The following is a 13,885-nucleotide window of genomic DNA, read 5'->3' as shown; positions in this document are numbered from 1 at the left end:
AGAAAGAATTGGGAAACAAGATCCAGGAGGGGCACAGAACTCCCAACAGTGTTGACCAAAAGCAATCTTCACCATGACACATGATCATCAAGCTCTCTTCAATTGAACATAAGGGAAAGATCCTTAAATGTGTATGTGAAAAAAAATCAATTGACATATAAAGGAATGCCCATTAAACTCACAGGAGATCTCTCACAGGAAACTCTACAGGCAAGAAGAGAATGGAGTGACATATTCCAGGTTCTAAAAGCAAAAAATTGTCACCCCAGGATATAGTATCCAGCAAAACTTTCTTTTGTCTTTGAAAATGAAATAAAATTCTTCCACAGTAAAGAAAAGTTAAAAGAATATGCTTCTTTAACAGGATTAAAGGGAGAAATAGACTCCAATACGATTATAGTGGGGGACCTTAATACCCCATTAACACAAATGGACAGATCAAAAAACCAGAAACTCAGCAAAGAAACAATAGAACTCATTCAAACTCTAGAGCAAATGGACTTAGTTGACATCTATCGAACCTTTCATCCTACTGACAGAGAATACACGTTTTTTTCATCAGCACATGGAACTTTCTCCAGAATTGATCAAATCATAGGCCATAAGTCAAGCCTTAGCAAATTTAAAAAAGTGGAAATCATATCATGCTCGTTCTCAGACCACCAAGGAGTGAAGCTTGAGACCAAGAATTCGAAACACCAAGGAAGACCTACAAACATATGGAGGCTGAACAATATATTACTAAATGAGCAATGGGTTAGAGAGGAAATCAAAGGGGAAATTAAAAAATTGCTTGAAACAAATGAAGGCATCAGCACAACTTATCAGAACTTATGGGATACAATCAAGGCGGTGCTGAGAGGAAAGTTCATTTCAATTAATGCTTATCTCAAGAAACAAGAAAAGCACCAAGTAAATCAGCTAATCTTACAGTTGAAGGGACTAGAAAAACAACAACAAAGCAACCCTAAAACTAGTACGAAAAAAGAAATCATCAAAATAAGGGAGGAAATAAACCAAATAGAGACCAAGAGGACTATACACAAGATTAATCAATCAAAGAATTGGTTCTTTGAGAAAAATCAACAAAATAGACTCCCCACTAGCTCGACTAATTAAAAAAAGGAGAGAGAAAATACACATTAATAGTATCAGAAATGAGAATGGAGATGTAACAACAGATACCTTAGAAATACAAAGAATCATCAGGAACTACTACAAGCAACTATATGTGAACAAATTAGAAAACCTAGAGGAAATGGACAGATTTTTGAACTTATACAATCCACCAAAATTGAATCAAGAAGCAATTAACAATCTAAATAGCCCAATAACATGCACTGAGATTGAATCAACAATTTAAGCCCTCCAACCAAGAAAAGCCCAGGACCAGATGGCTTCACTGCTGAATTCTACCAAACGTTTAAGGAAGAACTAACCCCAATCTTACACAAGCTTTTTCAAACAATAGAAAAAGAGGCAATTCTTCCAAACTCGTTCTATGAAGCTAATATCACTTTAATACCAAAGCCAGAGAGAGAAACAACAGAAAAAGACAACTACAGACTGATATCCTTGATGAACATAGATGCAAAGATCTTCAATAAAATATTAGCCAACAGGATCCAACAATACATTAGGCAGATTATTCACCCGGACCAGGTGAGATTCATCCCAGGTATGCAAGGATGGTTCAACATTCGCAAAACAATAAATGTGATACATCACATCAACAAGTTGACTCATAAAAACCATATGATCCTCTCAATAGATGCAGAGAAGGCATTTGATAAAATCCAACACCACTTCATGTTAAAAACCCTAAATAAGATAGGCATAGAAGGGACATTCTACAACATAATCAAAGCAATTTATGATAAACCCAATGCCAATATCATACTAAATGGGGAAAGACTAGAAGCCTTCCCATTAAAATCTGGAACTAGACAGGGATGTCCACTCTCACCGCTACTCTTCAATATAGTTTTGGAAGTTCTTGCCAGAGCTATTAGACAAGAAAAAGCAATTAAAGGAATACAAATTGGAAATGAGGAATTAAAAGTATCGCTATTCGCAGATGACATGATTCTCTATATAGGAGAACCAAAAGACTCAGTCAAAAGCCTATTGGAACTCATAAGAGACTTTGGCAAAGTAGCAGGATACAAAATTAATGAACACAAATCAATGGCATTCGCGTATACAAATAATTCCGCCACTGAGGAAGAAATTGTAAGTACAGTTCCCTTTTAAACAGAGGAAAGGAATCTTAAATACCTAGGAATTAAGTTAACTAAAGATGTGAAAGACCTCTACGATGAAAACTATAAATCATTTAAAAAAGAAATAGAAGAAGATCTTGAAAAATGGAGAACCTTACCATGTTCTTGGATTGGCAGGACCAACATCATCAAAATGGCCATATTACTGAAAGCAATATATAGATTCAACGCAATCCCAATCAAAATCCCAGCAATATTCTTCTCAGAAATAGAAAAGATGATACAGAAGTTCATATGGAACCACAAAAGACCACGAATAGCTAAAGCTATCTTGAAAAATAGAAATCAAACTGGAGGAATCACAATTCCAGACCTCAAGACATACTATAGAGCAGTGGTTATCAAAACAGTCTGGTACTGGTATAGAAACAGAGAAGAAGATCAGTGGAACAGAATAGAAACACCAGAAGGGGATCCACACATGTATAGTCAACTAATCTTTGACAAGAAAACAGAAAACAATCCAGGTAAAAAACCTGGTCTATTCAATAAAAGCTGTTGGGACAACTGGATAGCAGCTTGCAGAATAAAGAAGCAGGACCCGTACTTGTCGCACTATACAAAAATCAGCTCTAATTGGCTCAAGGACTTAAATCTACACCCAGAAACTATTAAACTACTAAAGGAAAACATAGGAAGCACACTCCAAGATATAGGAACAGGGAAAGACTTTTTAGAAAAGACGCCTAAAGCAACGGCGATCAAATCCAAAATGAACAAATGGGACTATATCAAACTAAAAAGTTTCTGCACAGCAAAAGAAACAATTAAAAAAGTGAAGAAACAACCTACAGAATGGGAAAAAATTTTTGCATTCTACACAAGTGACAGGGGACTAATATCTAGGATCTACAAAGAGCTTTAGAAACCCAAGGATAGTGAAAAAAATAAACCCTGTAGCAAAATGGGCAAAGGAAATGAACAGACGTTTCTCAAAAGAACAGATACAAATAGCTAATAAATATATGAAAAGATGCTCAGGCTCTCTAGCCATCAGAGAGATACAAATGAAAACCACCTTGAGGTACCACCTAACTCCTGTGAGACTGGCCTACATTCAGAATTCGAAAAACAACACATGCTGGCGTGGATGTGGGGAAAAAGGTACCCTCCTTCACTGCTGGTGGGAGTGTAGGCTAGTACAATCATTGTGGAAATCCATATGGAGAGTGCTTGGAAAATTGCAATTAAACCTGCCATATGACCCAGCAATCCCGCTCTTAGGAATATACCCAACAGAAGTGAAATCTGCATACGAGAAGGGGATCTGTAATCCTATATTCACAGCAGCACAATCCACAATAGCAATGTCATGGAAACAAACCAGATGTGCGTCTAAGGAAGAATGGTTAAAAAAACTGTGGTACATCTATTCAATGGAATATTATTCAGCTGTCAAGAAGAACGATATTATTCTATTCAAATCCAGGTGGTCCCAACTAGAAACTATTATGCTCAGCGAAATGAGTCAATCACAAAAGAATAAATACCATATATTCTCTCTCATATAAGAAAGCCAACATGGAAAGGTAGAGTTCATCAAGTGCCCATGGAGTTCTGATCTAAATATAGATTGCTGCAAGTCAGGTCCCACGGCAAGAGATGGTGAAAATTCTCTGTTCCAGGCATGTTGGCATTTCATGGATGAAGTAACAGCAGAGTATATTTAGCATGCTGTGAACATGAATATGGCAAATTGGCAGTTTCCGTCAGTTGCTGGCAATAGTTTAGAGTGATGACAAATATTTTGATTTTTTTGTGTGTTATTTAGTTATGAGGAAAGTGTATGGTAAGCAGTCCATTTGATGGTTTACTAATTTCCTTGTTGTTGAGAAGTCCGAGTTGATTATGTATTTAATATGATAACAATTTGTGTGCTGTGAATTGCATGAAGAGTTAGGTAGGGCAGAGATGATGCCTACTAAATGTACAAAATGGATTGATGAGAGATTAGCCAGTTAAATCTTTTCACCAGTAAGGCACTCAACAGCCCATGAGATATTTATTAAAAATGTCAAGTAAATCCTCTTATTTTTGTATCATAGTGTCAAATAGCAGTAAAATAAACATGTTAAGATCCTTAATCTGCTATGTTTCACTGTAAAATTTACCTCTGTTAAAATTTGCTTCTGTTCAAATTTGTTGAGATCGCACGTAAAAGTATCCTAATATTACTTTGGCTGGTATTTTCTAATTACTGTATAATATTTTGGGAATGTAAATTTTATTTGAATGTCAACTACAGTTAAGCATGTGCCGTTTGTTTTTCTTGCTCAGGTTTTGTAATTTGATTGAATGTTTTTTATTATAGTTTAATAAATGTTGGCTTTATTTAAAAAAAAAAAGAAAATAATAAAGTGTCAAAAAAAAAAAAGAATATGTTTCTTCCAAACCTGCCCTACAAATGATACTTAGAGATGTTCTCTTGACAGAGAAAAGGAATAATGCCCAACAAAACCAAAGGCAAATGCAAAGAACATCCCAGGAAAATGAGAACAGAGGACTAAATCAATGAACAACCTATTGCTACTATGACAAGACCAAATTACCACCCATTCATATTAACACTGAAATGTAAATGGCTTAAACTCATCAATCAAACATCATAGATTAGTAGACTGGATTAAAAAACAAAACTTAACTATTTGTTTCCTACTGGAGACACTTTTCACCAACAAAGATCAGCGGAAACTATATCTCATAGATTTTGATTTTTTGTTAGTTTCATCTCTGCAAAACACTTTCTTCTGATTAAATTCTTCCCGGATTCATAGATTATATAGTATCATTTTCTTCAAGAAGGTTCTTGATTTTCTTTTTCACTTCTTCAGTGACACATTAGTCATTCAGTTAGCATGTTATTTAACTTCATAGCATTGTTAATTTTTTTTTCTGCCTTTGTTGATTGTTTTGTGGTTTTCATTGAAGGGGATGTATAGTAACTGTGTAATGGAGACTATCATATCTGGATGTGAAGATACAATGCAGTATGCATCTCTATTTCCAGACAAAGATGGACTCCCAATGAAACTGTTTACTATTTCTTGACAATAGGATGCTGGACTCTGTGCCATTGTCCATGCCTGTAATGATGGACAGATGACTGTGTATGAAGAACTATACTATAGTAATGATATAGGGGAACTCAGTGAGGGGGGAGGGTTTTGGGGAGAGAATAAGGGAAATCCCAGGGCCTATGGAACTGTATCATAAAATGATAATAATAACAAGAAGTAAAAAAAAAAAAAAAGAAGAAGAAGAAGAAGGCAAAGTCTCCACCTGCAATGCTGGCATCCCATAGGAAAACCAGCAGAAGTTCCAGATGTTCCACTTCTGATCCAGCTCCATGCTAACGGCCTGGGAAAGCAGCAGAGGATGGTCCAAGTACTTGAATCCATACACTCACACAGGAGATCTGGAAAAAGTTCCTGAATCATGGTTTTGGCCTGGCCAAGCCCTGACTGCTGCAGCCATCTGGAGAGTGAATCAGCTGATAGAAAACCTCTCTCCCTCTAACCCTACCTTTCAAAAGAAAATAAATAAATAAATAAAAAAGAAGGATCTTTAGAGAAACACCAGTAGTTATGGAGATACAATACTCTTATAAGTTATTTGTGATGCTTTTCTAAGAACTGCATAAATATTCCCTAAAAAGAACAGATGGAGGGGGTGGTGGTGTGACAAGGCAGGTAAAACCAGTGCTGAGATTTCTACAATTGCCATTGGAGCACCGGTTCTTCCACTTCTGATCCAGCCTTAAGGAAGTAATGAGTTATAGCTCAAGTACTTGAGTTCTTGACACTCACATGGGAGACTCAGCCTAGGCGCCTGATTTCAGCTGACCCAGGTCAGGGAGCTGCTGCCAACTGGAGAGTGAAACAGCACATGAACAACAGATCTCTCATTCTCCATGCCTCCCCACCCCCGTGTGTGTGTGTGTGTGTGTGTGTGTGTGTGTGTCACCCTACATTTTAAATAAATAGAACCTTTAAAAAAAAGCAAGGAATCTGGGGAGAAAATCTTAATCATGCACTAACCTCAGTTACAATTTAATATTACATGTCTCTCAGTTCTCTTGAATTGAAAGCAGTAGAAAGCCACACCATCTCCTCACACTTTAAAGAAATCAAAATAACTTTTTAAGTGCAACTAAACAAATATTAAATATAATAAGCATATGGTTCTTGTTGGAGAAAGAGATACCTTATGCAGCATCACAGCTGAACATGAACTTATACAGCTGATGACGACTCCCTTTGCACACCTGGACCTGACAGACTGCTTACCAAGTCATTTTCAGTTTGATTTTTTTCTTTGCTGTCAATCAAATTCATCCTATAACAAAATTAGCTAAATGTTTAAATGACTTCCAACTCCCAGTCAGTGAGTCATGGTGTGTGATATTAAATAAGTCATTTAATTTCATGGGCCATGAAGAAAATAGTTATATTTAATTTCAGTAATAACACTCAACATTAATGAAATAGTTTAAGGCTAACTAAAATCTGCTAAGACCTACACTTGCTAAAGTCATTTAACCGCTACATTATGACTGGAATTGTAGCAAAGGCCTTGGAATATTATTTACCAAAAAGATTTCCAAACATTTCTACAGCATACTTTGAGCTGTCCTAAAGCCCAGCTCCACTGGCTAGACTGAATGAACGTTGCCTACCCACATCAAGAGCCAGTATGAAGGCCTCAACACTAGCCAATGGAAGAGTGAGGCTAAGAAAACAGAAGCCCATGTACAAGTATTCACATCCTCAACTTCTTTTTTTTTTTAATTTTAAAGATTTATTTTATTGGAAAGGCGGATATACAGAGATGAGCAGAGACACAGAGAGGAAGATGTTCCGTCCAATGGTTCACTCCCCAAGTGACAGCAACGGCTGGAGCTGAGCCAATCCGAAGCCAGGAACTCACATCCTCAACTTCCTGATCATGCAACCAGCAAGTGTGTACTGAGAACCTAAAACGCCAGAGCTTGTGCTATGTGCTGAGAATTAAAGCAGAGGAACACACAACAGGTGCTTCTGGTCCAACAGGACACAGAGAGTCACACTTGAAGCAGTAACAAATGCAAGAATCCCTGTGAGTTTGTGCTGCGGTTTCATCACTTAATCCAGTAGCTCCAAGCTGTCTTCACGTTTGCATTATAAACACGTATTTGTAGGACTGTAACAATGGTCAATATCCTAGCTTGAGAATATGTAGTTTTGAAAAACTGTTGCCGTGCTGGAAACTATGTGAACATACAATTAAAGGTACATTAAAAGGCAGTAATTTGGGATACAAAAATGACTTTCTATAGCATGTCACTGAACAGGAGCTGGGATCTCAGATCAGCCCACCTTACCTCTCTACTTTTTAATTAGTAACTCACTCAGCATTTGTTACAAATCTCATTAAGGGCTCAGGTCTTAACTGTACCTCATGTGAATTCCAACAATGTTTCCCTATCCAGTTCCCCTGTGGAAGTCTCCCAACACACATTTCCATTAGCTATAGACATGGTGAGCGCATGCTTTCCCAGAGATAAAAAGCCAACGTTCCCCATGACAAAGCTTCTTCAGCTGTGGCTCCTGCCCGCCTTCCCACGTCGCTGCCTTCCAGAGCCCGGGTCCTGCCATCCTCCTCCCTCTCCGTGCCTTGCCCAGCTGGCCGCACCCTTCGCCATGATCCACCTGCTAGCCTATGCCTGTTCTCTACTTGTCCTGACATCTGTCGGCTCTTCTCAAAAGCTTTTCTGTGGCCTCCCTGCCCCTTCACGAAGCAGGGCCTTTTCTCCCTGACTGTGTTCAGGGGGGGGGGGGAACACTCACATTTCAGCAGCTTCCAGACACCGGAAGTACACCATCCGTTTCCTTCCCTTTATATTCTCACCACTTTCAGACTCTGTACTTAACAACTGGAAAGCATTCAAAGGCTTGTGAAAAGAATGACTCGGGAACCTTCAATGAGCTTCAATGAGCCTACGGCACCAAGTGCTAAAAGACGTCAGTGTATTGTCAAGAAAAAGAAGTATGGATGTATACTTTATAAAAGTACAGCCAAAAAGTTTAACGTATCAAGCCCCAAATTACTGTTAGAGGGTTGATGCTATTATGTGGAAAATGCATAAAAAGAAACAGCAAACAAAATAAACTATATCTGTTCCTCCTCAGTAGAGAAGTATTCACAAGTACAAGGCATAGCCAATCATGAGAAAACAGCAATCGCCTGGTGGGATGTCCTGCTATCCATCATAGATCGCTATCTAGAAACACGTAAGTAACTGAAGATACAGAAAAAATGAGCAAGATTTAGGTGTGTCGATATAAAACTATCACCTATAAGTCATATTAGGTGGTGAAAAAGAGTATAGAATTGTTACTATTTATATTTTTAAAAATCAAAGAGGAAGGGTGTTTTAGTCAGCTTTGCCCATTTTGAACAAAGTGCCTGAGGCAGCCTAACTTGGTAGGTTAAAGCTTACTGAGGGCCACAGTCTAAGCCTGGGTGGTCTCCAGGAAACACATTCCTGCTGGGGGGGCACCCTGAGGTGGCGCCCCACGGAGTGTATCTATCCCCACATGGTCTCTATAAAGCCACCAGTCTTCTTTAGTCATTATAATGACCCAACCCAACCTATTCAGTTCCCCAAGACCCCGCTTTCACACTCTGTAACTAGACTAAGTTGCCACCTTTTTAGCAGTGTTACCTTAATTCTCTGGGAATCAAGTATTTCGCACACAGACCTCTGAAGGACATTCGACACCCACAGTACCACCGAAACCACAGAAAGGATTATGAACTTGAATATCCAGAACATTGCCGCAATAAACGACTAAGTCACTGGAGACAGCAAGGAAGGCACTGAGGTTGGAAAAAGATGTCACAGAATGCTACTCTTACTATGGCTATACATTATGTTTCCATTTTTTGAAAGTTTAGTTGTGACTGAGCAAGTTCAGACTTTGCCCACCACACCAGCATCTGATATGGGTGCTGATATAAACCTCAGCTGCTCCGCTACTGATCCAGTTCCCTGATAACAGCCTGGAAAGCCAGAGAAGAATGGTTCAAGTCCTGGAACCCATGCAGGAGATCTGGAAGCTCTTGGCTCCAAGTTTCAGCCTGAACCAGCCCTGGCTATTGCAACCACTTGGGGAGTGAACAAGTACATGGAAGCTTTCTCTCTCTCTTCCTCCTCTCATTGTAACTCTTTCAAATAAATAATAAATCTTAAACAAATAAACAAAAAATGTTTAGGGGATAGCATGATGGCTTGATTGGCTAATCCTGCATCTCCGAGTGCCAGCATCCCATGTGGATGCTGGTTCATGTACCAGCTGCTCCAGTTCCCATCCAGCTCCCTGCCTGTGGCCTGAAAAAGCATTGGAAGATGGCCCAGAGCCTTGGAATCCTGAACCCATGTGGGAGACTTGGAGGGGAGCTCCTGGCTTCTGCCTTTGAATTGGCTCAGCTCCAACCATGTGGCTATCTGGGGAGTGAACCAGTAGATTCCAAAAACCAAAAGATTTCTCTCCATTTCTGCCCTCTGTAAATCTGCCTTTGCAATGAAAATAAATAATTTAGAATTCTGTGAGCAAGTGGTTCTGCTTGGAATCCAGTCACTACAAACTAAGATGTTAAAGCCACATTAAGAGCCCACAGGTAGGTGCTCAGGTCAGTAACGAGCGTGCCTGAAGCCCCAAGAGCCACCTGAGCAGCCTACTCAGATGATAGAAGTGACTGAGCCAGCCTTTATCCTATCACTACCATAAGACAAGCCACAAGCTGGAAATGCCCAGGTAAGCCCAGTCATACCACAGGGCTGAGACAGCAAGCAATAAATGCTTTGAAGCCAGGAGAACAACAAAAGCCTGGGTGAGGCTTTGTCTTTATCACAGGTACTTACTCCTCCTGCATCCTGATATTCCACCAGAGTAACATGAAAATAAATTAAGGTAAAAAAGAAAACCTCAATTACAAAGAGAACTGGAGAAATGTCAACAACGAGAAGGACCCTATCAAGAACTCTGACAACGGGGTAACTTTTAGCAGGACGAAGAAACCAGTTGAGGCCTTTTCCAGAGAAACTAAGGAGAAGACTCAGAGGGAGGCGAGTGCGAGGCTGGGGTTTCTGGAGTGCTGTGTGTAAGCTCATCATGGGGAAGCATTCACCACAGCAATCGCCTGTGAGATCACACCGCAGGTACTTCCAAAAGTGCTTGAGACTAAACAAGGCATTTGTCTACCATGTTTCATTTCATACAGCAATCCTGGAGGTCATGCTTCCGCAAAGCTAAGGTATTAACCAAGCTTGGAAGGCGCAAGATAGAAGAAACGGGAGCCCTGACCCAAGCAGCCACGGACACAGACCCAGCAAGCCTAGTTTCCAGGATGAAACTGATGGGAAACTGAAGGGAACCGATGGGCAGACATTGTGGAAACCACCCACAGACATAGGACAGAGGGAAAATGAGGGATCTTCATACCAAAACTTAACACAGAAAAGAGAAGGTAAGGCAGTAACTAGGTTGGGGGAAAATGAACAGCTGGAAAAGAATGGTAATGGGGGGAGTGAGGGTGATCTGACTGTGCGGCTGTCACCCCAGTGCTCAGCGGGGTTGATTCGGCTGATCTGGCTGGCTAGGGATGTCCCTTTCCTCCCTCGGCGCTCCATGTGTGTCCCACCCGGAGCTGCACGCGGAGTGGAAGAGCATGACCTTCCCGGTTAGAGCAGAACTATTCTTCGGTCAAGGGTATACGAGTGGCTGTGCTCCCCTGCTAGAACCTCCAGACAGGTTCCCAAGAAGGGCAATGTGATCACAGATAAGACTCGGCTCCTAGGAAATGACGTCTTAGGGACCTGTTTAATAAACAATGACCATGAAAACCTGAGTCAGGTCAAGGAAGGAAGAAAGGTTTCAACAGGTAGATAATATCTAACATAAATTAAGAAATAGGCTTTTTACTCAGATTTTTTTTTTATCTGAAAATGGCGGAGCCCAGGGTTGCTGTATACAATCTAAGTCTTTTGGATCCGTTAGTGTTCTGACTGCTCCAATTCTGATGCAGTTCCTGCACCTTGGAAAACAAGAGAAGAAGATCCAAGTTCTGGGGTTCCCACCTCTCCTCTTTCAACTCTACCTTCTAAATAAATCAGTAAGTCTTTAAGAAAGACTGGCAGAAGACAGAAGAAAAAACAAGAATGTGAAAAAAAGAAAAAAATCCCCCAGAAAACGTGTTCACTATCCCATCAAACCAAACTAAGCCAAACCAAACCAAACCAACCCCGTGGTCCCTGAAGATGAGCATCACTTCCAGACTGTTCCACGTTCCTCCTCCTGTCTAGGATCATGGGCCGCAGAACTGAAAGGGCCCTTATGAAAGCCCAACATCACTGCCAGGTACACCATGGCTCCCAAGGTGGTCGACAGGCTTTCCAAGCACTGAGGAACTATCTTAAGAGCCAAAATAACTAGGAACAGCTAAAACGAGACCTCACAAGCTTCATTTCCTACTTTAAGTGAGAAAATAAGACTAACAGTAATAATGAAATAGTGCCTCATAATGTTCCTAGAGGAACAAAACAAAAAAATTTCCCAAGGAGTAGTCAGCTAAAGCAGCGGTAGAGCCATATTCAGATAAGTAAGCTGTCTTTTAAACAGTGATCCCAGGAGCTAGGATTGTGGCACAGTTTGTAAAGACACTGACTGTGGTGCTCATTGCACACGGGTGCCAGTTCGTGTCCATGGCCTGGGATAGCAGCTGAAGATGGCCCCCAAGTTTGTGCCCCACCACTCAAGGAAGAGCCATGGATGAAGCTCTCGGCTCCCAGCTTTCCCCCGGCTCCGTCCTTCCCAGTCCTGGGAGCTGCCGCCACTTCAGGGGTGAACCGCGGCAGATGGGAGATTGAACTCTCATCCCTCCTTTCTCCCCACCTCCCTATTCCTTCTCTTACTGGAACTCTTTCAAATAAACAAAAGATTTTTTTAGACAAGTTATTCTGATATGTATTTAATTCTTAGAGATTTTCTTTTATGATCCATAAAATTTCATGGAAAAGAAACCAGTTAATTCTTCATTTAAGTAAAATATCTCATTTTAATCTAAAAATCATAAAAATACACAGCACAATATTGCACAAGCAATGCTGTTGTACACACAAAACCATATTAGCCAAAATAATTATCCTGACTGATTCTATATGAAAGTCCCATTGCCTTGAGACAAATAAAGTAGCATATATACATGAAAGTTTCTTCATAAACTACACTGGAATAATAGTCACTATATATTTAGAAATTCCTTCTTACACACAATAAAGAAAAATTTCAAATACATAGAGTGGTTATTAATCAAGTACTGTTATTTAAGATCATGATGAAGGGTCAGCTATGGGGCATAGCACATTAAGCCTCCATGTGTGGTGCCAGCACCCCATATGGGCACCAGTTCGAGTACCGGCTGCTCCTCTCCCACACCAACTTCCTGCTAATGAGCCTGGGAAAGCAGTGGGAGCAGACCCAATTGCTTGAGCCCTTCCACCCTCATGAAATATCTCAGGCAAAGCTCCTGGCTTTGGATTGGCCCAGCTCTGGCCATAGCAGACATTTGGAGAGTGAACTGGAAGATGAAAGACCTCTTTCTCTCTCTCCTTCTCTCCCTGTAAATCTCTCTTTAAAAAAATGATGGAAGAAATTACTTCATCTACAAGAAACAAAATGAGAGGCTGGAATAGAATGAAACAAATAAGTGATGTCATGAATTTAAATAACATAAGTAAAAATGGGCTTGGAAAACATGTTGGCTACATAGCCAACCAGAGTATTTTCTCTTACCTGCCAGATAAAGGGCAAATGATATAAATCTGTGGTAGCGAATGAGGAACTGAAGCTGTTCTTCTCTTTGAACAAACGTAGCAAAATAATCTGCAACAGTCTCTCCATAGAAAAAGTAGTTTACACACAATAGGAAGTACCTATAATTTAAAAACAATGAACATTTTATAGTAAATTTTTCCTTCAATTTCAAAAGAAATACTCTCTTCATTTTAATGATGAGACAATAATCAAAATTAAATTAAGAGGATCAATTCAAGATGTATTTGGCTAAAACACAATTTTCTTGCCTAAAACTTAGTCTCAAAGGTTAACAGTCAACAACACTTCAACTCCAGGCCACTGCTTAGGCTGCCTTGTAGCTAGGCAAGAGTTTCACTGCTGCGACAAAAGCAGCCGGGAGGTGGTAGGAATTTTGGAGGTGGTTAGTGCCAAATTTGTGTTAACTGTACCAGTGTGCCAGCATGGTTGCTTATAATTTCCTTTTTTTTTTTTTTTTTTTTTTTTGTTAAGGATATGGGGAAGGCAGGAAACACCAGGCCAGGACACACCTCCTACCCACTCACATGCCCCAGTATCCCAAGCTGCAGATTGCTCAGTGAAGGGGGTCTGGGATGTATTGAAGTGGGAGCAACTGAGGGTATATTTGACAGGGGAAGAATGACTACTGGGGTCTTCCATGGACCAGGCCACTGCACTCTCAGAGAGGCAAGACAGCAAAAACAGAGTGGCTTACAGAGGGGGAAACCAGAGGGCATGTTTGGGTCAGGC

At 40.2% G+C, this 13,885-nt stretch overlaps 1 protein-coding gene across 2 annotated transcripts in view; it reads right to left on the bottom strand.

Annotated features, from left to right (window-relative positions):
• Positions 1 to 13,885, bottom strand: part of CDS1 (CDP-diacylglycerol synthase 1) — a 69,234-nt gene that overhangs the window by 24,556 nt on the left and 30,793 nt on the right. For both annotated transcript variants that reach the window (XM_058667074.1, XM_058667075.1), the window contains one exon: positions 13,115 to 13,254. In XM_058667074.1, coding sequence (XP_058523057.1) covers positions 13,115 to 13,254 — 140 coding nt within the window. The remainder of the gene's footprint in view (positions 1 to 13,114; positions 13,255 to 13,885) is intronic.

Source organism: Ochotona princeps, chromosome 7, assembly GCF_030435755.1.
Source record: "Ochotona princeps isolate mOchPri1 chromosome 7, mOchPri1.hap1, whole genome shotgun sequence".
NCBI classification, from domain to species: Eukaryota; Metazoa; Chordata; class Mammalia; order Lagomorpha; family Ochotonidae; genus Ochotona; species Ochotona princeps.
The sequence above is the reverse complement of the archived record's forward strand: the minus strand, read 5'-3'. Positions and strand labels throughout refer to the sequence as shown.